The 25,697-nt window shown below is 36.9% G+C and overlaps 1 protein-coding gene across 1 annotated transcript in view; it reads right to left on the bottom strand.

The window, feature by feature from the left end:
• RP1 (RP1 axonemal microtubule associated) overlaps positions 1 to 25,697 on the bottom strand; it is a 629,473-nt gene that overhangs the window by 322,144 nt on the left and 281,632 nt on the right. Inside the window, 1 exon segment of the mRNA XM_036741155.1 lies at positions 714 to 933. Coding sequence (XP_036597050.1) covers positions 714 to 933 — 220 coding nt within the window.

The raw sequence follows: 25,697 nt of genomic DNA, 5'->3' as shown, positions 1-25,697 counted from the left end.
AAAGTCTCTCGCATAAAGAGGCTATACGTGTATAAACAAGGAAGAGGTGGTTGAAGAGGAGTGGCTGACACATGAACCTAACTCTCATCTAAACTGGTTAGAAGGAGGAACACACAAAGATTCAGAGTTGAGTACAGAAATATATTTCACTCAACAGGAATTCCAGAGGACTAATAATAAAACACACTAGGGAGAGGGGAGAGAGGAGAGGGAGATGAAGAGGGAGAAACACTTTGGAACTCTGATCTACACAATGACCAATCACAATTCCTGAAGATTCATGATGAAACGATGCAGACCTCCTGACAGTGAGTTGTTAGACTCAGAATGCAAATTAAGACAATTTTTTTTAACATGGTCAATGAGAAATATTGAAAACTTGATTATACATGCTCTTGACTGGGGGTTTGGTTTTATTGCTTTCTCAATGGGGGTGGTGGGAAATAAAGGGTAAAAAGACTTATCATTGTTTGAAAATAAAATAAAATTTAATTTTAAAAATAAATAAAAATACACAAATCAAATATGGCCAAGAATACTAAAATAGTAGGAATACTAAAGCTCAAGATATGAATAATACTTATAATACCTAAACACAAGACACACACAAATGAATGTTTAAAAGAGTTGCTCTTAAACCTGGGTTTTCTAAAATCTCAGCATATTGAAACCTTTTTACTTAAAAATTATAAAAAGAGCTCACAAATACATACATGGCAAGGGCTTCTTGTTAGGTCTGTTAATAGATATTTCTTTGCAGGTATCTCCATCCTCTTCAGTCTCAGTTATCCAACAATCAACTGTGAGGGAAAATACCTCACCAGTGGCTATTTCTTCAAGTTTAATTTCTTCCAAATACCAGCTGGGATCCTTTCCACTATTGTCATGTCCAATGCGTATTTTGTATAACTCACCGACATCTTTAAGATTAATCTAAAAAAAGCATTTTAAAAAGTTATACTCACACCAATTATTTCTTCTTGACCTGCAAATAAAATTCCCTCTCTGTTATTGTTTTTTAAGTCCAGAAATTCGTTATCAATTTCAAACACCAACACATACACTACTTCAGCAACAGTTTCGCACATGGAGTTTAAGACCTGGAGTATTATGCTATATATGATAAAATATGGTACTTAGAATCTTAGCCTCAAAGAAACTTGGCCCTCAAACACAGTTTGACCATAGGCAAATGTGATAGATGTATCTCCAGCTATTGTTTGGATTGCATTTTGGACCATGTCCAATATTATTTTACAAAATAAATGTGTTATTATTATTATTTGGACAAAATTTATTAAGCTTATCAAAGTAAAACAAGTGATTTTGCAACTGAAACACTGAGTGGATTTATTGCAACAAGGTGATTTCTGGCTCTTTGTGCTGCCTGGTTCCGGTAGGCTATGAGTATGGCTGGCTGATACTTCCTACTTCAACTTTTTTGCTGATTTAAGGATTGACAACTGACTCTCACTCCCAGCCATGGTATATAAAATGGTTCAGAAGCATCTGTGTAGATTCCAATTTACTAGGGAAATTCTAAGTCTAAACTACACTGGATTCAATTTGCTGGACATTCAGAGAAAGATATAATTAGAAAATGTCCTTGTCATATCTATCACCTTTCTAAATCCTAGGCAATGAACCTGAAAAAAATTAAATTCTTAGGAAAAATACACTATTATAAACAGCTATTTATTAAAATTACTAATGTATATTAATTTTTTACATTAAAGAGGAATATTTTTGCTTTTTTTAAGTGTTTTGTTTTGATAATCTTTCTCAGGGATGCTGGAGTTTAGAATAGATGGTCACGTATCTTCTCTATAGTCCATAATTCTCCCGTGTTCTGTTCTTGGCTTCTCTGAGGAAATTGCTATTTTTAATTGGTTCCATATCAATAAAAGAAGTTATTGTCAAAATATCTATTTAATTCATTCATCCTCTCTTCTTTTCAATCTAAAAAGAACCGTATCTTCCTTTCTTTTGCCAACTACATTTCTAACATCTTTCACTAGGATCTTGTTCTTTTAATAATATCTTTCTTTAGAGTATTCAATCTCTCTATTTAGCTAACTAGAATGATACTCATATGTCCCCATCTCCAAAATATCATTTTGGTGAAATTGAGTCCTCTATGGTGGGGTCGTATCCCTACCATTACAAGAGGTGTTGTTGTCAATAGTACCCAGCTTGCTACCTATTCACAGGCTAACCAGTTTCTCTTGTCTTCTGGTTACTGCTGTGACAGTATCTTCTGTTATTTTTGGTCCAGAATGATTAGTGGGTCTCCACAATAGCCTCTATGCCTGCAGACATTGTAAAAACCAGGATCCAGAATATGTGGGTAGTTAATGGGAAGCCAGAGTATAAGAATGGAAGGGATATGCTGTTGAAGGTTATTTGATATGAAGGATTCTTCAGCATATGGAAAGGATTCACCCCCTGTTGTGTCCAGCTTGGCCCCCACACTGTCCTCACCTTTGTCTTCCTGGAGCAGTTGAATAAGGCCTACAAGAAGTTCTTTCTCAGTGGTTGAGGAGCCCCAAGGGGTCCTCAGGACCAGGAGGACATGGCTTCCAAGAATGGTGACATGAGGGGTCCCTAGCACCATGTACCCTTAGGAGCTGTACCTCAATCCTCCCAGCTCTTATCATAAGCTCACTTTCAAAAGGGATTCTGCCCGCTCTCTAATCCCTTCGGTTTATTCCCACCAGCTCCTTCACTCTTCCTCCCACCCTTACTATGTAGTTTCTGCTGATGTAAAGAACTTTAATCTAAAAAGACTCATCAGGCATATGTGATAATAGTAATAATAATCTGACTTTTCTATATTCCAAAGAAACAATAAAATATTTTAAATGTTTTAGCTTACCACTCAAGTAAAAAATTGGTAAAAATTGGTAAAATGACAAAAATTGAAGAATTCTCTAAGCTGACTTTTCTATTTACCAATACAAATACTGGGAACATTTGTAACTTCAACAATATCAAGCCCTATAGGTACTTCTTTGTCAACTCAACTCAACAGACATTAAGTATTGACTCTTTGCAGGAATACATGTTAGAATTCAAAGAAAAATGAGATTCTGTACCTGCTTTCAAGGAGTTTACCCTCTAGTAGAGAAAAAATACACAAATAACTATAACACGAAATAGAATATGGTAAGTTCACAAGGGAGGCAAATACAAAATGTTATGAGAGTTTTACATAAAGAAATATATTTTTTCTTTCTGTGGGATGGTGAAAGTCATCATAGACAACATGGCATTTAAACTGGATAGGGGTAGAGGAGGGTTCCCAATGGTTGGAGATGATAGAATTAGTATAGACAGGGTGTTCCAAAAGTCTTAGTGCAGTTTTAAAACTGCACTAAGACTTTTGGAACAATCTGTATTCTATTGTATGTTTTGGAATAACCTGTGTTCTATTGTTTATTTACAGAACAATTTTTCAGGGAGAAATTGATAAGGAAAGCATAGAGTAATATTTCTGTATTTGAAGTACACTCCGGGAAAAGGTATAAATATATTATCTATATGTCCTGATTGTTCAGTGCCACCCAGCACTGAAACAGATTAGTTTTGTTAATAATGTCTGTTCTAGAAAACTAAAGGTAAATATGTATTCATTTGACTATTCTGATTTTATGACAGTCATATTCTTATACCTTAAAAAGAAAATATCTTTTTCTCTAAAATTTCAGCACCTTTCTTACAAACAGTAAAGGCTTTCTTTTCAAGATGCTAAGTGGATTTTTGAAACAATTTTGCATTCCACACATCTCTCTTGTAGGTTTGAAAATTATTTGAATACATATATAGGGTGTCATTCTAAAGAAATTAGAAGATCAAGGAAGAAATTACCCTTGCTATTTATGCAGAGGGGAAGACCAAATAAAAGACAGAAAATCACAAAAGATAGAATGAATAATTTTAGTTATATAAAATTGAAAAGTTATTTTTTTAAAACAAAACCCACAAATTTAAAATTAGAAGGGCAGGCATAGACAAGATGACAGAGAAAAGGCAACAACTTACCAGAGCTCTCCCCAAAACTCATCTACACACCTTTAAATAATGCCATAAAATAGTTCTGGAGCAGCAGAACCTACAAAAAGGAAGGGTTGAAATATAGATAGATAGATAGATAGATAGACAGACAGACAGATGGACAGACAAAGATAACTTACAAGGTCGACAGGAAAGGTCTGTCACACCTAGGTGAGAGTGGAGTACTGTCCAGCCCAGGTTGCACTAACAGAGACCAAGCCCCAGCAAACCAGGAGCAGGCCTTAGGAACCATGGAATATGCATTGGCAGTGGTTGCTTCTGGAGCTCTTTGGCCACAGATGGTAAGGGGGTTGAACAACTGATCAGAAGGAGATTACATGGATCTTTTTTCTGGCACTGGGGGCAGGATGCACTCTGTTGCTTTGCCCTTACTCAGATCTGGGTCATAGTCCTGAGTGGCAGTCTCAGGGCAAGGAGGAGCACCAGCACACCAAAGCTTGTGGGCCACAGTGGAGCAGGGATCCTTATCACAGTTCCAAGGCAGAAAAGAGTGTTTGTGGTCACTCATTGACCAGAGCACAGGCCAGGAGAGTAGTAACCACCTCTCCTTAGATCATCTCATCTTAGAAGAACTGAAAACTTACAGGTGTCTAGAACTATCTTTGAAAACAGCTATACACCCCCACCCCGAAGCTTGGGGCAATGTACTCTCTATCCTGAAAGCAGAGGCCCACTTTAACAAAGAGTTAAAAAGTCAAGTGATAGGCTGAAAAAATGAACAAACAACAGGAAAAAATCTAATTATAGAAAGTTACTATGGCAACAAGGAAGATCAAAACACACACTCAGGAGAACATAGCAAAGTCAAAGCTCCTACATCCAAAGCCTCCAACAAAAGTATGACTTGGTCTCAGGCAACAGAAGGGCTTAAAAAGAATTTTGAAAAGCAAGTAAGAGAAGTAGGGGAAAAATTGAAAAGAGAAATGAGAGTAATGCAAGAAAATAATGAATAGAGAGTCAACAGCTTGGTAAAGGAGACAAAAAAATTACTGAAGAAAACAACACCTTAAAAATAGACTAGGCCAAATGGTAAAAGAGGTACAAAAAACAAATGAGGAGAAGAATATATTGAAAAGCAGAATTGACCAAATGGAAAAAGAGGCACAAAAATTCACCGAAGAAGAAAATTCCTTAAAAAGTAGAATTGGCCAAATGGGTAAGGAGGTACAAAAGCTCAGTAAAGAAAATAATTCCTTAAAAATTGGAATTGAGCAAATGGAAGCTAATGACTTTATGAGAAAATAAGAAACAATAAAACACAACCAAAAGAATGAAAAAATTAAAGACACTGTGAAATATCTCATTGGAAAAATAACTGACCTGGAAAATAGATCTGGGAGATATAATTTTAAAATTATTGGGCTACCTGAAAACTATGATCAAAAAAAAGAGCCTAGACATCACTTTTTAAGAAATTATCAAGGAAACTGTCCTGATGTTCTAGAACCAGAGGGTAAAATAAAAATTGAAAGCATTTACCAATAACCTCCTGAAAGAGATCCCAAAATGAAAACTCACAGAAATATTATAGACAAATTTCATAGCTCCCAGGTCAAGGAGAAAATATTGCAAGCAACAAGAAAGAAACAATTCAAGTATCAAGGAGCCACAGTCAGGATAACCCAAGATTTAGTAGCTCTTACGTTAAAAGATTGGAGGGCTTGGAATATGATATTCCAGAGAGCAAAGGAGCTAGGATTACAACCAAGAGTCACCTACCCAGGAAAACTAAATATGATAATCCTTCTGGGGGAAAAGTGGATATTCAAGAAAACAGAGGACTTTCAAGCACTTTTTTTGTTTTTGTTTTGTTTTGTTTCTTTGGAGGGGGGGAAGGAGGGCAATTGGGGTTAAGTGACTTGCCCAAGGTCACACAGCTGGTAAGTGTGACAAGTGTCTGAGGCCGTATTTGAACTCAGGTCCTCCTGACTCCAGGGCCAGTGCTCTACTCACTGTGCCACCTAGCTGCACCATTTTCAAGCATTCTTGATGAAAAGACCAGAGCTGAATAGAAAATTTGACTTTCAAATACAAGACTCAAAAGAAAATTTTAGGTAAACAGGAAAGAAAAATCATAAGAAACTTAATGAGGTTAAACTGTTTATATTCCTATATGGGAAAATGATATTTATAATTCATAAGAACTTTCTCATTATTAGGGCAGTTATAAGGAGTGTACATAGAGGGCACAGGTGTGAGTTGAATATGAAGGAATGATATCTAAAAAAAATAAATGGGGTGAGAGAGGAATGCACTGGAAGAAAGGGAAAGGTAGAATGGGGCAAATTATCTCACATAATAAAAGCAAGAAAAAGCTTTTTCCAGTGGAAGGGAAGGTGAGGAAGATGAGAGGGAGGGAGTGAACCTAACTCTCATCAGAATTGGCTCAAAGAGAGAACAACATACACACTCAATTGGGTATAGAAATCGATCTAACCCTACAGGAAAGTAGGAGGGTAAGGGAATAAGAGAAGGGGGAGGAGTGGGTGATAAAAGGAAGGGCGATTGGGGAGGGGGTAGTCAGAAGTAAAACACTTTTGAGGAGGGATAGGGTGAAAGGAGAGGGAGAATAAACAAGGAGGATATAGGATGGAAGGAAATACAGTTAACAATAGTAACTGTGAAAAAAATTTTAAAGTAAATTTCTGTGATAAAGGCCTCACTTCTCAAACACATAGAGAAATGAATCAAATTTATAAAAAAAATAAGAGCTATTCCCCAATTGATAAATGATCAAAAGATATGATCAGTTTTCAAATGAAGTAATCAAAGCAATCTATACCCATATAAAAATTCTGTATCCCAAAAGAGATTTTAAAAAGAAAAAGGATCTATATATACAAAAATATTTATAGCATCTTTTTTATGGGGGCAAAGAATTAGAAATTGAGGGGATGCCCAACAATTAGGGAATGGCTGAACAAATGGTGGTATGTAGTTGTGATGTAATGTTATCTTGCTGTAAGAAATGATGAACAAGATGCTCTCAAACACACAGAAGCTGAAGCAAAGGGAAATGTACTGTGTACAAAGTAACAGCAATATTGTAGATGATCAGCTATGAATGACTTAGCTATTTTCAGCAATACAATGATCCAAAACAAGTCTGAAGGACTTCTGATGAAAAATGCTATCCATCCCCAGAGAAAGAACTGATAGTGTTTGAATAAAGATTGAAGCATACTTTTTTTTAACCTTCTTTGTTTTTCTTGAGTTTTTTGTCTGTTTTCTTTCACAACATAACTGATATGGAAATATGTTTTGCGTAACTACACATGTATAACCTATAATGAATTTCTTGCCTTCTCAATGAGGGGGGAGGGTAGGGACAAAGGAAAGGAGAGAATTTGGAGTGCCTGACATATAAGTGCTTAATAAATGCTTGTTAACTGGCCGAAAAAAGAAAGGAACTAGAGAAAATGTTTTGCAGACAGTTTCTGATAAAGGTCCCATATCCAAAATATATATGAAACTGATTTAGATTTAAAAGAACAAGAGGCAATACCTAATTGATAGATGCTTAAATGATATGAACAGATAGTTATCAAGGAAATACAAGCAATTAGCCATATAAAAATACTGCAAATCACTAATAATTAGAGAGTATAGATTAAATAAATGCTCCATCATCACACAGGCGAAGATTACAAATAAGGATAATAACAAATACTGGAGGGGCTATCAGGACAATAGGCATATGAATGCCAGAGGCAGTTGGTGACACAGTGGATAGGGTGCTGGGCTAAGAGTCAGAAATCTGGCCTAAAACATTACTGTGTGACCCTGGGCAAGTCGCTTAATCCCTGTTTGCCTTAGTTTCCTCAAATGTAAAGTGCTACCTCACAGGATTGTTTTAAGGATCAAATAAGATATTTGTTTAAAATATATATATATATCTATATATATCTATATATCTATATATATACATATATATATATATATACATACACATACCTAACATGCATGGCATATAGAAAGTGTTATATAAAGCTTATTTCCTTCCCAGCTCCCTTTTCCCTAACATTGTTTGGAGGAGCTGTGAACTGATCCGGCCATTCTAGAAAGCAATTTGGATTGATGCCAAAAAAGGCCTCTTTTGACCCAGCAGTAATGCCACTTCACCTATATCCCAAGGAGATCAAAGAAATAGGAAAAGGATCCATGCATACAAAAAAAATTATAGCAGCATTTTGTGTAGCAGCAATAAACTAGAAAATAAAGGGACAAACTATGGCACATGAAGGTTATAAAATACTATTGTACTGTAAGAAATGACAAAACAGACCATTTCGGAAAAATCTGGGAAGATCTGTATGAAAAGATGCAGAGTGAGGTGAGCAATACCAGGATAACACATTATATAACAATACTGTAAAGACATAAACAGCTTGGACATTGTAAGAACAATGACCAATCATGATTCGAGTGGACTCATGATGAAACATTTTATCCACCTCCTGGTGGACGCAGGATGCAAAACAAGGCATACACTTTTGGACACAGACAATATAGAAATGGATTTTGCTAGATCACAAATATTTATCAAGGTTTTGTTTTGTTTTTCAAAGTGAAGGTGGTGAGAGGGTGCTGGGGAAATAGGAACAATGTAGCAAGCAAGTAAACTCTCTAAGGTTTGCAAAACTCTTTACAAGCATCTCATTTGATCCTGACAACAACCTTGGGAAGTAGGTGCTATTATCCCAGTTGTACAGATAAGGAAACTGACGGCTTCATGAGGCAGATAGAGTAAGAGAAGTATTTCAACAAGGGAATGTAAGAAGGGAGTGCATTTCAAACAAGAGAGAATGCCTTCTTAAATGCACAGAAGTGGAAGATGGATGACAAAATAAAATCAGGGAACAAGTGGAAGTTGTGATTGGTTAAGACCTAGAGTAAATGAAGAGAAGTAATGTGAAATAAATTTGGAAAAGTAGATCAGAACCATATTATGAATGGTTTTAAATCCCAAGATCATTCTACAGACAATAGAAAAAGCCTGAAAGTTTTTGAATAAGTGGTCACATGGCCTTGTGCATTAGGAAGATTATTTCAGTGGCTCTATAAATGATGGACCAGAAAAGAAGTGACTAGAGGTAGAGAAATCAGTTAGCAGGCTTCTATAATAGTTCCTAAAAGAACTGTTTAAAGTGCGCACAAGGAGGGCATAGATTAAAGATGTGTTGTGAAGATAGAATCAATAGGACTTTATAATTGATTGAGTAGAGCAAACAAAGGCAGTTGGTAAAAGTATTATCGCCTTACAAGAAAAGGGTAGGAAGATGGATATGAATATGTAGAGCCTTACTCAGGACCCCCTTTGACTGAACCTCATTTGAGGCTGACTAGTATGGCAAAATGATAGCTGGACATAGTTTGTCACAGGGACTGGACGCAAGAGCTACTAATAGGAATAAATGAGAACTGGGGATCTGACTTACAACACAAATAAGGAGCAAGGAGAAATTTGTAGTGACCTGAATAGACTATTAGATGTTTGTCTTCTACCATGGCTAAGAAGCTGCAGTTTCTTTTCATCGGAAAGAAGCTAGACAGGTGCTAAGGATGGTGAAGTTCTGGGCAAAAAATAAAATCTTAGAGGCAAGCATAAATGAATAAATGATTGACAAAGTATTTATTAAACATGTTCTATGTGCCAAGCAATGTGCTAAGGAGTGGGAAGACAAATACAGAAGGTGACTCCTTTCAAGGAGCTTATGTTCTAATAGAGAAAGATAACACATAAAGGGAAATGATGGCCTGGGAATGATGTTTTGGCACAGGAAGTCAGGATTTATATTTGGAAAAAATATACAATTCATTGATTCTCCCTTTTCAGAGGCAATGGTAGTGTTGATTTGATTATAGTTTTCATAAGAAGAGGTGGGAGGTCAAGTCAACAAGATTGTAATAAATTCTTGGAAGATGTTAAATAGACCAACCTACGTGAAGGTTGATGCCAAAAAAAGACAAAAATAGTCCTAGCCATTTGGTGAAACAACAGCAATAGAACAAAAGAAAAGTTTGGGGAGGAAGATGAAGACAAAATGTCCCAGGGAGCTTAATATAAGAGGCTTAGTCCCTCTCAGGGAATTCATGGTGTTCTGGTTTGGGGGATAGAATAGCAACAGCAATAGTATAAAAATAACCAAGATGAAGATGATGGTGCTTGGTCCAAAGCAAATCATAGAGGTTTTGGATCATTGCTAGCTATTTAAGAAAAGGATTTCAGAAGAAAAATGGAAATTAGGGCAATTAATTGGTTAAGAAGACTGTGTTTACGAATGATATTGGATTTTTTAACCAGGTCTTAAAATAAAAAAAAAAATATGACTTAGCAAGTGACAAAGAGGATATATTGAAGACAAGTAAGAATGTATTTGCAGGGAGTCTTGCCAATTTAATCTAAAACAACTTTAATGTGAAATAGGAGGGCAATGAGAGAAATGCCTATAGCTAGGTACTGGGTTAGTACTAGTAATGAACCCCTTGAGGTGGTCACATTATTCAAATCTGTACTGCATATGTTCATTTGGGCTGGAAGCAATTATCATATTTTACATAATTATAACTTTGAATAGTGTGACTTTGAATACATATGGTGACCCTTTTAGGGAATTCATTCTTCATACTAATCAGGACCAAGCTGCATATGTATCTTCATACCTAGATATAAACAATAACTATGACATAAAAAGAAATATAGCCATAAAGATGACCAATAGTTCATAGAAGACAAAATATATTAAATAATATAATATAATATATGTTATATATTATATATAATATAAATAGTATAGTAACTATAGGCTCAGATATCTATACAGTAATTCACAAAATTCAGTAGACAATCAAGGTGAACATAATTTGACCTTGTTAGGATTAGTGAGACTTGATAAATTAGGATTATATTATTCAAATGAAATGGAACAAATCAGGGGTTATACTCTGAGCCATTTTCCCAAAGCATTGGTAGTCAATGAATATGAATGATACTTAAAAGAAGAATTGCAAAAAAATTAACATGTGAAATGCTGTTGCAAATAACTAAAACTAAATGAAAAGAAAATCAAAATATTCTACAGCTTCCTTACACCCTAAAGATTGGCAATGATGATAGAAGAGTAATTGTTGGAGTGTTTTAGAAAGAGAGGCATGCTAACTAATGTACTATTGGTAGAACTACGAAATAATCCAACACTATGGAAAAACAATCTGGAATTGTGCTAAGCAAATGATTAAAATATGTATATTCTTTGACCCAGAGATCCCACTGTTTGGCATATGCCTGAACGGGACAGATGTAAAAGAAAAAAAAAAATACGCCAAGTCAGAGCCAAGATGGCAAGGTTAAAAACAGAGACTTGTCTGAACTCTCCCAAATTCCCCTCCAAACAACTTTAAAATAACATGTCAAAATGAATTCTGGAGCACCAGAATCAATAAAAGGATGGGGTGAAATAATTTCCAGCCCAAGACAACTTCTCAAAGAGTGAGAGTAGAGCAGGGCAAAAGCTATACCTGGGCAAGCCAACACCAGGCCTTGGGGGTGACTGAATGGGCAACAGCAGCTTCCAGAGCTCTCAGCCCACAGAGAGCAAAGGGGTCATACAAATGGTCAGAAGGAGATTACAGGGGACCTTTTGCTGGCACTGGGTGAAGGACTCTGTTGCATCACCCATATCTGGTTCCAGGTCAGAGTACCAGGGCAAGGAGGAGCACTAGCACACCAGAGCATGCAGCAGTCAAAGAGCAGGGACCCTAGTCATGGTTCTAGGGTTGAAAAGAGTTGTTGCTCACCGGCTAGGAGAGCAGTAACCATACCTCTCCCTAGATCACATCACTCTGGAAGAATGAAAAATTTATAGACCTCCAGGACTAGCTCTGAAAACAGTAGGAAAAAAAGGCCTGAAGCTAGGCACAGTGTCCTCTGTACCCCAGGAGCAGAGCCCAACTTTAACATCAAATTAGAAGTCAAGAAGTCCCATAATTTTTAAATTATCTCTCCTGGATCTATTTTCCAGGTCAGTGGTTTTTCCAATGAGATATTTCACATTGTCTTCCATTTTTTCATTCCGTTGGTTCCGTTTTATAATATCTTGATTTCTCATAAAGTCACTAGCTTCCGCTTGCTCCAATCTAATTTTTAAAGTACTATTTTCTTCAGTGGTCTTTTGGACCTCCTTTTCCATTTGGCTAATTCTGCCTTTCAAGGCATTCTTCTCCTCATTGGCTTTTTGGAGCTCTTTTGCCATTTGAGTTAGTCTGTTTTTTAAGGTGTTGTTTTCTTCCATGTATTTTTCAGTATTTTTTTGGGTCTCCTTTAGCAAGTCATTGACTTGTTTTTCATGGTTTTCTCGCATCCTTCTCATTTCTCTTCCCAATTTTTCCTCTACTTCTCTAACTTGCTTTTCCAAATCCTTTTTGAGCTCTTCCATGGCCTGGGACCAGTTCATGTTTTTCTTGGAGGCTTTTGTTGTAGGCTCTTGCACTATATTGACTTCTTTAGGCTGTATGTTTTGGTCTTCTTTGTCACCAAAGAAAGAATGCAAAGTCTGAGACTGAATCTCAGTGCGTTTTCACTGCCTGGCCATATACCCAGCCAACTAAGAGCCTAGATATCATCTTTCAAGAAATTATCAAGGAGAACTGCCCTGATATTCTAGAGCCACAGGGCAAAATAGAAATTGAAAGAATCCATCGATCGCCTCCTCAAATAGATCCCAAAAAGAAATCTCCCAGGAATATTGTCACCAAATTCCAGAGCTCCCAGATCAAGGAGAAAATACTGCAAGCAGCCAGAAAGAAACAATTTGAGCATTGTGGAAACCCAATCAGAATAATCCAAGATCTGGCAGCCTCTACATTAAGAGATCGAAGGGCTTGGAATACGATATTCCGGAGGTCAGTGGAGCTAAGATTAAAACCTAGAATCACCTACCCAGCAAAACTGAGTATCATACTCCAAGGCAAAATATGGACTTTCAATAAAATAGAGGACTTTCAAGCTTTCTCAGTGAAAAGACCAGAACTGAATAGAAAATTTGACTTTCAAACACAAGAATCAAGAGAAGCATGAAAAGGTAATCAAGAAAAAGAACAAGAAAAAGAAATTGCAAGGGACTTACTAAAGGTGAACTGTTTTGTTGACATTCCTACATGAAAAGATGATGTGTATGATTCATGAGACCTCAGTATTAGGGTAGCTGAAGGGAATATGCATACATATATGTTTATGTATATATGTGGGTGAATGTGTATGTATGTATATATCTATGTGTGTATGTATATATAGAGAGAGAGGGGGGGGGGAGAGAGAGTGGACATAGGGTGAGTTGAAGATGAAGGGAAGATATCTAAAAGAAATAAAATCAAATTAGGGATGAGAGAGGAACATACTGAGAGAGGGAGATAAGGAGAGATAGAATGGGGTGGATTATCTCGCCTAAAGGTGGCAAGAGGAAGCAGTTCTGTAGGAGGAGGGGAGAGGGCGGATGAGGGGGGAATGAGTGAACATTGCTCTCATCAGATTTGGCCTAAGGAGGGAATACCATACACACCCAATTGGGAATCTTATCCCACAGGAAAGAAGAGGGAAGAAGATAAAAAAATGGGGGGGGGGGATGATGGAAGGGAGGGCTGATGGGGGTGGAGGTAGTCAAAAACAAACACTTTCGAAAGGGGACAGGGTCAAGGGAGAAAATTCAATAAAGGGGGATGGGTTGGGAAGGAGCAAAATATAGTTAGTCTTTCACAACATGAGTATTGTGGAAGGGTTATACATAATGATACACATGTGGCCTATGTTGAATTGCTTGACTTCTTAGGGAGGGTGGGTGGGAAGGGAAGAGGGGAGAGAATTTGGAACTCAAAAATTTTAAAAACAGATGTTCAAAAACAAACAAAAATGTTTTTGCATGCAACTAGAAAATAAGATACACAGACAATGGGGAGTAGAAATTTATCTTGCCCTACAAGAAAGGAAGGGGAAAAGGGATGGGAGGGGAGTGGGGTGACAGAGGGGAGCGCTGACTGGGGAACAGGGCAACCAGAATATATGCCATCTTGGAGTGGAGGGAGGGTAAAAATGGGGAGAAAATTTGTAATTCAAACTCTTGTGAAAATCAATGCTGAAAACTAAATATGTTAAATAAATTTAAAAAATAAATAAATAAAAAGTTAGAAGTCAAGAAATAATCTGGGACACTGAGCAAACAACAACACACACACATAAAAAAAACCTGACCATAGGAAGTTACTATGGTGACAGGAAAGATCAAAACACAAATTCAGAAGACAACAAAATCAAAATCACTGCATCCAAAACTTCAAAGAAAAAATGTGAATTGATCTCAGGCCCAAAGCAAATTCCTAGAATAACTCAAAAAAGATCTTTAAAATCTAGTAAGAGAGGCAGAGGAAAATTGGGAAAAGAAATGAGTGATACAAGAAAATCATGTAAAAAGATCCAATAGTTTCATAAAGGAGGCACACACACACAAAACCATTGAAGAAAATAACACCTTAAAAATAGAATAGGTCAAATGGTAAAAGAAACGTGAAAATCAGTAACAAAAGGAACTCCTTAAAAAGCAGAATTGGCCAAATGGAAAAAGATATACAAAAATTCACTGAAGAAAAGAACTTAAAAAGCAGAATTGGGCAAGTGAAAACTAATGACTCCATTAGACATGAAGAAACAATAAAGCAAAATCAAAATGAAAAAATAGAAGAAAATGTAAAATATCTCATTGGAAAAATAACTGACCTGGAAAACAGATTGAGGAAAAATAATTTAAGAATTATTGGACTACCTAAAAGCCATGATCAAATAAGGAGTTTAGACATCATATTTCAATAAATTATCAAGGAAAACTGCCCTAATATCCTAGAACCATGGGGTAAAATAGAAACTGAAAGAATCCACCAATGACACAATGAAAGAGATCCTAAAATGAAAACTCCCCGAAATATTATACCTAAATTCCAGAAGATACTCAATTCAGATATCATGGAGCCACAGTCAGGAGAACACAAGATTTGGCAGCTTCAACACTAAAAGACTGAAAGGCTTGGAATATGATATTCTGAAAAGCAAAGGAGCTAGGATTACAACCAAGTATCACCTAGCCAGCAAAACTGAGTACAATCCTTCCAAGGGAAATTGGAAATTTAATGAAATAGAGGACTTTCAAACATTCTTGATGAAAAGAGCAAAGCTGAATAGAAAATTTAACATTCATATAAAAGATTTAAGAAAAACATAAAAAGATAAACAGGAGGGGGTGGGAAAGAAGGATGACTATGATAAGAGGATATCTAAAATTTTATATATATATACACATATATACCTATACATGTATATATATGCTATATACCAAAGTATTTAAAGGAGTATTGTTTTTTAACAGCAAGAACTGGAAACAAGTAAAGGCCTATTAAGTGAAGAATGGCTAAGCAAATTGAGGTGCATGAATATAATATAATATGACTATAGTATAAAAATTATGAACATTATGAATTCAGAGAAGCATGGGAAAATGTATATGAATTAACAACATTTAAACTAAAGGGAAAAGGAAAAAAATATATATGTGTTAACTGATATGTATATACACACATTCATACATTCACATATACATACATATATATATTTACATACACACACATATACATATGTGTATATATATACATATATGTGTGTGTGTATATTGGAAAGGGATGCTATTCATCTTCTCTGAGTAGAGTAGAGGTGTAAAACTCTGTTTGCTACCAATCAACTCTGACCAAAACAGGAGCTCTCAACTGACCAAACTCATAAGGCTTCTTCCAAGGCTAGAAATATCCACCTTAAGATTACTGTTCAATTATCTGGGCTCAGGCAAAGAAATACAAAACAATAGGGACATTCCAAAGACCAGTCTCACCTTCACAGAACACATAACTGCCAATGCCACACAGCCATATCTACCAGGGTAGAAAATGGTGTTCAAGGTCTCCTACCTTTCATAGGAGATAATGGAGGTAGTTAATTACTTGCCACACATTCCATAGACAGGAAGGGAGAGTTCCAAAGAACAGATTCACTTCTTTTAAAGTCTAGGGAATTAGCAGCTCTTCTTGAATCAGTGATCTATTTTCCCTGATGCAGCTTTGACACAGCTCTCCATGTCTTTCCATCATAGGATAGGAGACCAAAGGATCACCCACAGTGTCCTGTGCCATTCCAAAGTTCCAGGTCTCTTAGAATTGAGCTAGCATACATGATCCAACAAAAAGTAGCAGGACAAATGTATTATATGGAAAAGACCCAGCTCCAGGCATGCTCCATGGAATATACTTTAGTCATACCAAATCAGGGGAGGGAGGTCCCCTAAATACACCAATTGTAGATGCAAAAACTGAAACAACTTTGCTCAATAATCCTCGTAATATCAATATCAAGTCAAATACAAAACAGGGAGATATTTACCCCCAAAAAATATTGGTTACTGTCATAGCAGATGTCCAATGTTCAGCTCAAGATTACCTATTAATGGTGAAATCCCCTAGGTGTTCCTGCACTATACTGAATAAACTTAAAACCTGGTAGCCTGTTTGAAATGGAAGACCAGGCCATGACTCCTTAATCTTCAAAGAATTAAAACTGCCATTGACCCAAAGGGCAGGAGAGAGATATTTAATGTACAGAAGTAGGCTGTGTCTTATTTACATTGGATGATACATATAAGGTAATGAAAGTTCTCAATCAGGTGACATAAAAGTGGGAGAGGAAGTAGACTGACTTTGTATCAAGGGTATAGGATAATGGATTGTGGCTACATAATCCACTATGAGAATAAAGATCCTGAAGTGTTGAGATAATATGTTTATATTTAGCTCACTCTCTTTTACCATGGTTGCCATAAATAAAATAAAAATATTATACTTTGAAGCAACACCATGAAACAAAGGAAAGGAGATTCATTTATTCAAGAAACATTCATTAAACACCAATTATATGCAGTGCACCACACTCTCAACATCTTTGAAGAGCATACAAAATTTAGATAAGAAATGGTCCTGCTTTTATGGAGCTTAAGTCTAGCAATGGGCATAGATCCAATTCATTAGTCAGTATGATATTTTATGTGAAGAGAATAAATGCATTAGTGTTTTATGGCTACAGGAAGTATAATTTCGACTAGCTTTTCTCTGGTAGCTAGTAGTATTAAGGAAAACTATGTTTGTTCTACACGAAGGGTCATTATCTTCCAAATATATATGGTTGAATTATATATCTGTAGATGTTTTGCTTTTGTTGGCATGTGAAAAAGAAAAAGCACTACCGCTTACCTACAAAGGAAACTCTTTTGAGAACATTGATACTTAAAATGGATTGCACTTTTATGGGCTGTTAGCTAATATATCTTTGGTTTAATGATACTTTTGTTTTATTGGTATCTATAGTAACCTATACAATAACTTTCAATTCAATACAATGAATATCTATCAAGCATTTGCTATTGCAAAGCTCTTTCCTAGGTCCTGGCAAAGAGAAAAAAAGGCAAGGAATACACAAATAAGTTTGAAATCTCATAGGGAATGTTGCTCAGAGAGGACCAAAATAGCATCACTATGTTGGGGTCAAGGAATGGTGTGTCTGACCATGGCTGATCAGACCAATAAGAGCTTAAAAGGCTCTACCACAGGTCAGGCACAAATAGTTCACTTGAACATTTGGAGTGGAGATGTCTCTAAATTTGTACATTTCACATTTTTTTTGAGCTAATGCAATTCTGTTTAACTCATAGAGTACAGTGACTTATTTGAGGAAGGCATGTCATGCTGGGCAGTCCTTTACCAGTATCTCCCATGTCACGCAATTAATTTTAAAGTACTTCAGAGAGACGGTGAGAGTCTCTCCATGTGAGTGTTTGCCTTGTGTGAATTCTCCATAATAGTCTTTTAGACCCATTTGGTAACTTTGAGATTCAAATAACACGTACAGCCCATTGGAGTGTGTTCTTTGCAATAGGGACTGAACGTTTGGCAATTTAGCTCAAGAAAGGACCTTACTGTATGGTACCTTATCTTGCCAGGTGATCTTCAGAATCTTCCTAAGACAATTCAAATAGAAGTGATTTGTTTTCCTGGCATGGCATTGGTATACTTCCCAGGTTTTGCAGGAATACGACAATGAGGTCAAACCTTCAGTTTGGCCAGGCAGAAGCAAGGCTCTTCCTAGGCTTTGGGGGCTATTTCTAAGTGGAGAAGTTCTTCCAGGTTCCTCAAAAGGAAGAAGTTTGATGATGAGTTGGTGGAGAGCAGCTTGGCAAAATCATCCACTCAAGCCAACGGTGCCACAGGAGTGGAACACGAGCATTGCTCAGGGAGTGAGCCTTCTTCCAGTGAAAAGAAGGTATCTAAGGCATCGAGCACACCAGTACCCCTCAACCCCTGCTGCTGGGCTCACTAATCACATGAAGAAAAGCAAGCAGCCACTACAAATAAACAAGGACCTGGGCCACTGGAAGTCAGCAGACCATCTCTTGCTCATCAATGCTGTGTTACAGACCAATGACCTGACATCAGTCCACCTGGGTGTGAAGTTTAACTGATGTTTCACCCTTCCAGAGGTCCAGGAGCACTGGTAAACCCTGCTGTCATCTCCAAGTTTGCCTGTCAGTCAATGAGGCAGCTACATCCAGAGGCCATTGCAGCCATATAGAGTAAGGCTTTGTTCAGCAAAGCTGAGGAGCAGCTTCTGAGCAAGGTGGGATGAGGTTATAGAAGAGGGTGAGGTTATAGAGGGCTTTGAATGCCAAACAAAGGATTTTGTGTTTGAGCCTAGAGGCAATAGGAACCACAGGAGTTTATTGAGCAGCAGAGTGACATAATCAGACCTGTGCTTTAGGAAAATCACTTTATTGGTTGAATGGAGGATGATTGGAGTCAAGGGAGAGATCTGAGGCAGGCACACCTACCAGCAAGCTGTTATAATAATCCAGGCACAAAGTGATGAAGGCTTGCCCTAGAGTGGTGACAGTGTGGCAATGTCAGAGGAGGGGTATATTGAAGAGGTCCAAAGGTAAAATCAACAGGCCTGGGAAACAGATTGACCATGGGGGTAAGAGATGAGGTTATACATCCATTTTGAGCTTATCTTGGTGTAAGGTAGTGGTCCTGATCTACAGAATTTTCTTCCACATTTCTATCCAATTTTCCCAGTAGATTTTATAAAATACTGAGTCCTAATTTCAGTAACTGGGGTCTTTGTGTTTATTGAAAAGTAAGCAACTAGATATGCTTGTGAGTGAATCTATATCTAACCTATTCCACTGATTGTTCACTCTATTTTTAATGAGAATCAAATTGTTTTGAGAATTACTGCTTTGTAGAAGTTTGAGATCTAGGCCTGCTTCATTCCCACTTTTTTCACTATTTCTCTTGACTTTTTTTGCCTCTCTAGAAATTTCATTATTATTTTTCTAGTTCCATAATGTAATTATTTGGTAATTTGATTGGCATGGTATTGAAGAAGTAAACTAATTTAAGTATGTAGCAACAATGTTGCTTGCAGCTACTGTGGCTGTGTAAGACCAGCAACACCAGCACACAGGAGGACTGCTAGCACAGATTCTTTGATCTGCTTTTCTAAGGAAAGCAATTTTAAAGGGTTTACAATCTCACTTTAATTAAACATACATATATCATTCACTTAGTTCAGGGGGAAAAGTCAGCACCCTGAACTTCAGAGAAAACACAAACAGAAATTACAAGCAGAAATTATATAAGCAGAGCAAAATAATACAAACCAGCAGACAGGCTTCTAGCTGTCTGTCCAAGACATTACATACATGGTTACCAGAGAAAGAAGTACCAGCATCTGGGTTTTTCAAAGCCGGGGGGCTTCTTAACAGCTACCCAGAGCCTCATCTAGTCAAATCACACAACACTCTTCCAGTGAGTGAGCCTAAAACAAAATGCTAACCTCTGAGTGTATATACACTTCTTCAGGGTCAGAGGGCTTCACACCTTTCGTGACCTAATTAGCAAAAGAGTGTGGGCCTTCCTACAAACACAGGCAAGACTGGATCAAAGGCACTTGACTGCCTTGGTGCAGAGAAGCACTCCAAAAGAAAAGACAGTAAAAAGTCCCACTTTGTGTGCCCTTACAAGGTGGTATATTAAGGTGGTGGAATATTATTGTGATGTGAGAAATGAAGAAATAAACATTTTTAAAAATGTGGAAAGACATGAACTGATACAGAGTAAAATAAACAGAACCAGAAAAGTAATTATATTATAACATCAATATCAAAAACAGAACAAATTTAAAGATTGAAATGATAAGAACCGGAGAAAAATTTACACAATATCAATTCTGTAAAATAGAAAAATCTTTGAAAGATACAAGAACTAAGATCAACACAATGATCAGCCAAGATTTCAGAAATTTATACCCATACAATGAGGGAGTTTAGTTTGCTTGATTATGGATATTTGTTATAAGGCATTTGTTTTTCTTCTCTCTTGCTTTCCCGGGGGGTGGGGGTGGTTAGGGCAGATTAGTGGAGGAGAAAATTATTTCTGTTAATTTTTTTAAAGTAAAAATTTAAAAGTAGAAAGGGTGCTACAAATGTGGAATGCTGCATACCCTTTTGTATGAGGTCACTGTATTGTTATTTTGATTGTTTTACTTTGTCGTAAGAGAGCTCTCATGGATGGAGGGTAATCTGAAAATATCTATAATGTGAAAGCAAACAAATAAATAAAACTTTTGAAAGAGAAGAGGAGAGAGGAGGAAAAGAAGAAGAAGAAAAAAGAAAGAGGAGAGTTGAAAGAAAAAGGGGAAGGGAAGAAATCTTCTGCCCTTTGAAGCAGCCAGAACAGTTCTAGTTGGCAGAAAGTTTTTCTTCACGTTGGACCTAAATCTGCCCTAATATTAAGTCCACATACTGCTCCAAATTCTGCCCTCTGCATTAAGCAGAACAAGTGTAATGCCTCTTCAATATTATATTCTTTGAAATAATTGCATATCAGGTCCTTGTTAGACCTAATGGGGTTAGCATTAGGGGCTTTAAGACTTAAGAGGATTTGCTCTGCATTAGATTCAATTGGATTTGGGGGAAGTGACTAATATGTGCAGAGCACTATGATAGGGGAAACAAAAGCAAAAAAAAAAAAGGATTTAAATTGTCTCCACCTTCAAGGAGCTTACAATCACCGGAAATAGTGAAGCTTAAGAAGGACAGAGGAAGTGCTACTCTAACAGTTAAGCATATTAGGAAAAAATTGCATTGAAAAATTGTGTAATTCATCTAACGCATGTGTTTTTGTGCCAAAATCCAGTGTCAATAAGTTCATTGTTCAATGGGAGATGATCAGCCTCAACCACAAGACAATTTCAACACTTGTCTAAGGAGGTTTACAACGTGTAGACATCGAATGCCTTTATGCTGCCGAGGAAGCAGGTAGACAGACACACTCTAGACTGTTCCAGGTGACCCTCCCTTGAAGAAGCTGCAGGATAGGCTTCAGGCACACAAAAAATTTGACAAAACTTAGAAAAGACTAGTGTTTCCTTGTGATAGTGAAGATGTAAGACACAGAGCTGAAAACTCTGTCCTGGCAGAGGGATAGACATGGGGTCATAGACACTCTTACCAAACATCATTTTCAGGGAGTAGACCAAATCAGCATTGTACAACCTACTTTCCTTAGCTTTACTTGGCTGATGTGGGCAATAAAGCTTCTGAGAATGCACTATCAAGCCTCATTGTCTCCATTACTCTGTGACCCTGACCCTCTACAGGATATGTTAGTTTAATATACTAAGGCTGGTAAACAAAGAGAGTTCATACTTTTGACAGAATTATAGTTGCATTAGAAGTGATCAGCTTTTTATAGAATCATATACATGCAGTAATTGATTTGCTAAAGTGACAAAAATACCAGAAGCAAAGAAAAAAAGCATTTTAAGCCATAAAGTCATAACCATTACAAAGAGTTACCACAGCTACATAGTATGCAAAAATCTTTTCTAAAAATATTAATTTTAGCAAATAATGCCAAGTCCGGTCATCTATTTTCTAAGATTAAAAAAACAAAAACAGAAATACTTTTGACCTTTCTCGTTACTTTAGAAGTGTTCAAACAATCATGGGGTTGGAAAGGAGCCAGAAATGCCATCTATTTCATTGCATGCCATAAGACAGACAGGCAGGACAGTTGCACAGCCCTCTTAGCAATCCATTTTAGTATTAACAACTTGTCTGTAAAAAAGATTGCTACTGAGAGTCTCATTCTCTGAATGTGTAAAAGAAGGTTGCTTATTTTCCTGGGGTAAAATATCAAAACTACGAGCTTTCTTTGCTTTGAGATAAAATACTAAGTAGAATTTAACATGTTATTGCTTTAATGAAAAGGTAAAGAAGAATAAAGGAACTTTATGTTTTGAATTTTTCTGCCTGTTCACATAAAAGGCATCCAATTTTATCAGTACTGAAAGCATGACCTGCAGTGTTAGCCAGGAGAGATGCTGACTCGAGATGAATTAATAGGAATAGCCAATGACAACTTTTTCAACCTAATGAACAGTTCAACAAGTAGGTCATGAAACAGTTTTAAAGACAGGAGTTCAACCATGAGCCAAATTTCTGCCTAGCCAATCATCAAAGGAAATGGCTTTCTGAAAAACTGAATTCTGCTAATTTATCCAGGCTAGGACAGGAATGCTTCGCTGTATTCTGGAGCTCTTTTTGTCCAGGCAAAGTTTCCAGTACCTTCAAGGAGACTATCATTGTGTGATCAGCAGCCAACCTCTTCCAAAGAGAAGCATGAAATTGCTGAAGCAATTTGGCAGCACCAAATGCCGGCTTAACGGAAATCAAAAGGACTTGAGAAACAAAGTGCCTTAGGCAAACACTGGTTCCGCACAACCAGGAGCAGACCTTTAAAAAGACTTAATAACTAGGGTCCTTAAGTACAAACTTCACAGTGCAAATTGAATGACTCAGTCCCATGTTCAGACTTTCCCACCAAAATGTAGTTCTCTATTGAAAAGTCAATTCATTAACAATTTTCATTCCTTCTTGTTTGTTTGTTTCTATGGGAAATTCTTCCATAGAAGAGAATGAGGCTTTTGTTCTGCTAATTATTTTCTAAAATACTTAATAGCCATGTCCCACCCCATACCCAAACATATACATACAGACATACAGACATACACACACACACACACACACACACACACACACACACATACACTATATACTACAAAGAGAGATGGGCTAGCACTAGGATTCAGTGTGGTGTGGTGGTAAATGTTCAAACAAATTTAGTTTAAATCATGACTTTATTTCCTATGTGACTATAGACTATTCATTTGATCCCTAAGGAATTTAGTTTTCCTCTTATACAGAGCAATAGGGATAGGAAAAAAAAGTTATCTTGAAAGACTCTTACAGCTCTAAATCAATGAAGCTATATGAACATCCTTCTCTAGAGATAAAAAAATGGGTTTTTTTGGATGTATTATAGGTAATCCTATCATAAAAAGGACTTATTAAACCTTGTCCCACCTCCCATTGCCACAATTAGAGACTCTTGGGAATGTTCAAGTTTGTTAACTTTCTAAATCATCCTATAGACTTCCTACTCATCAACACATACCCAATTCATAGGGAGTAGGAGGGACCGACCTGACAGAACAGTCAAATCAAAGGGAAACTTCTAGTCAGTTAGCTGGAAAATCCAAGGTGAAGGCTTGCCTAAATGAGTTCTCTTCCCCCAAAGAATTATTATAACACTGCCTCATTTTGCATATGTGCACACAGTCATTACATAGGGTAACAATGGACTGGGCTATATTTAACTATCTTAAATTATATTAATTTAAAGTAGTAAATTAAACTATCACATCCTACAAAGGGCAGAATCACAGAGTAATTGAGACACTGAGACTTGCTAGTGAATCCTTAGACCTAGGATCATAGGTATTTAGAATTGAAAGGAACCTAATCTAACCTCTTCATTTTGTAGATCAGGTAAATGAAGCTCAAAAAGTTGAATTGACTTGCCCAAAGTCACACAGCCATATGTGACACAGTTAATATGTACTATGTCTGGGATTTGAACCTAAGTCCTCTGACTCCAAATCCAGTACTCTTTCCACTTCCCCTAATCAACAATAAATATTTATTAAATATCTGTAGCACTTCACAAAGGCATTTATGTATTATAAAAATATGCCTATGTGTAAGAATGCATAGAACACATCTGTAAATACAATAATTGCTAGGGTGCTATATAATATTTCTTTAGCCAGATAAAATTACCATCAATACTGGAAGGAAGGAAGGAAGGAAGGAAGGAAGGAAGGAAGGAAGGAAGGAAGGAAAGAAGGAAGGAAGCAAGGAAGCAAGGAAAGAAGCAAGGAAGTAAGGAACAGAAGTAGGAAGAAATGGAGGGAGAGAGGGAGGAAGGAAAGAAACTCAATGAACATCTTCTAGAATTACTGAAAGAAGTTTTTGTCTTAGGGTTTAAAGACGTTGGCAGGGTCCATTCCAGTTTCCCTGTTCTCTATGTCCTCTGGATGGCCTAGTTTTATCGTGGCATCTTCCTGCTATTTGCATTTGGGGCAAGGGTTAACTATTTCTGTAAATGCTGATAGCACATTGTCAAACGTTTAAACAGTGGTGATGACTGAAAGAACAAACTACTGGAGTGAAATAAGAGCCACTTTATCTGGACCCAGAGATGAAGCTTATCGAAGCCATGCTAAAGGCTGTAAAAGCCCCCAAACAAAAAGGCAATGTTAAGAACTAAGCAAATGCATATTCAATAGGGTTTTGGGCAGCTATCGATGTGCACCCAGTTGTCCAGACAATGTGGTAAGAAATCTGGCTTTCTCTTCCTGTTATAACAGGGGGATGCAGACTGAGCCCAGAGAACTAATAAGAGAAATATTTCCACAAGATCTATGAAGATATTTGATTGCCTAGTATCACTGGAAAAGAGAAATTTCTTGAGACAAGCCAGTTATAATTGGAGTTCAAATTCCTAAGGCTTTACTTTCATGCTTAGATTCTTATTCACCTCTATCTGCCCCAAGCTAGGAAAGTTGGACCAGGCCTTTTTCACCAGCTCCTCAGCATTATCCACAATAAGGTTTTCCAAGAAGACGAGAGCATTGTCTATTCAAGTTTGACTTCTGTCATAAAAGTTTTGCTACCATGAGAAATCTGTTTCTCCTATGGAAAGGTAAGGCAAAGTTAATAATAATAATAAATTTTCATGTTTGTATAGCATTTTAAGCCTTATAAGATGTTTTCTTCACAACAGCCCTGTTTGGAAGCTAGTACAGGTAATAAAACTAAAAATTCTTATATGTTATTTTCATGCATTATTTCATTTGAGTCCCCCAACAACTCTGTGATATAGGTGCTCAGGGTATTATGATCATTATGTTATAGATAAAGAAAGGGAGGTTCCAACTAGTGTCTTCTCTAAAGATTCAAAATGAGATCTAAAGTCAGGTCTTTGACTTCAAGTCCCACACTATCTATGCCACTGCACTACCTATCAAGTATTGTTATCCACATTTTATAGATGGAGAAACTGAGGCCTTGAGAGCCGAAGTG

This window comes from Trichosurus vulpecula, chromosome 1, assembly GCF_011100635.1.
Source record: "Trichosurus vulpecula isolate mTriVul1 chromosome 1, mTriVul1.pri, whole genome shotgun sequence".
Taxonomy (NCBI): Eukaryota; Metazoa; Chordata; class Mammalia; order Diprotodontia; family Phalangeridae; genus Trichosurus; species Trichosurus vulpecula.
This window is presented reverse-complemented; position numbering and strand designations above follow the sequence as displayed.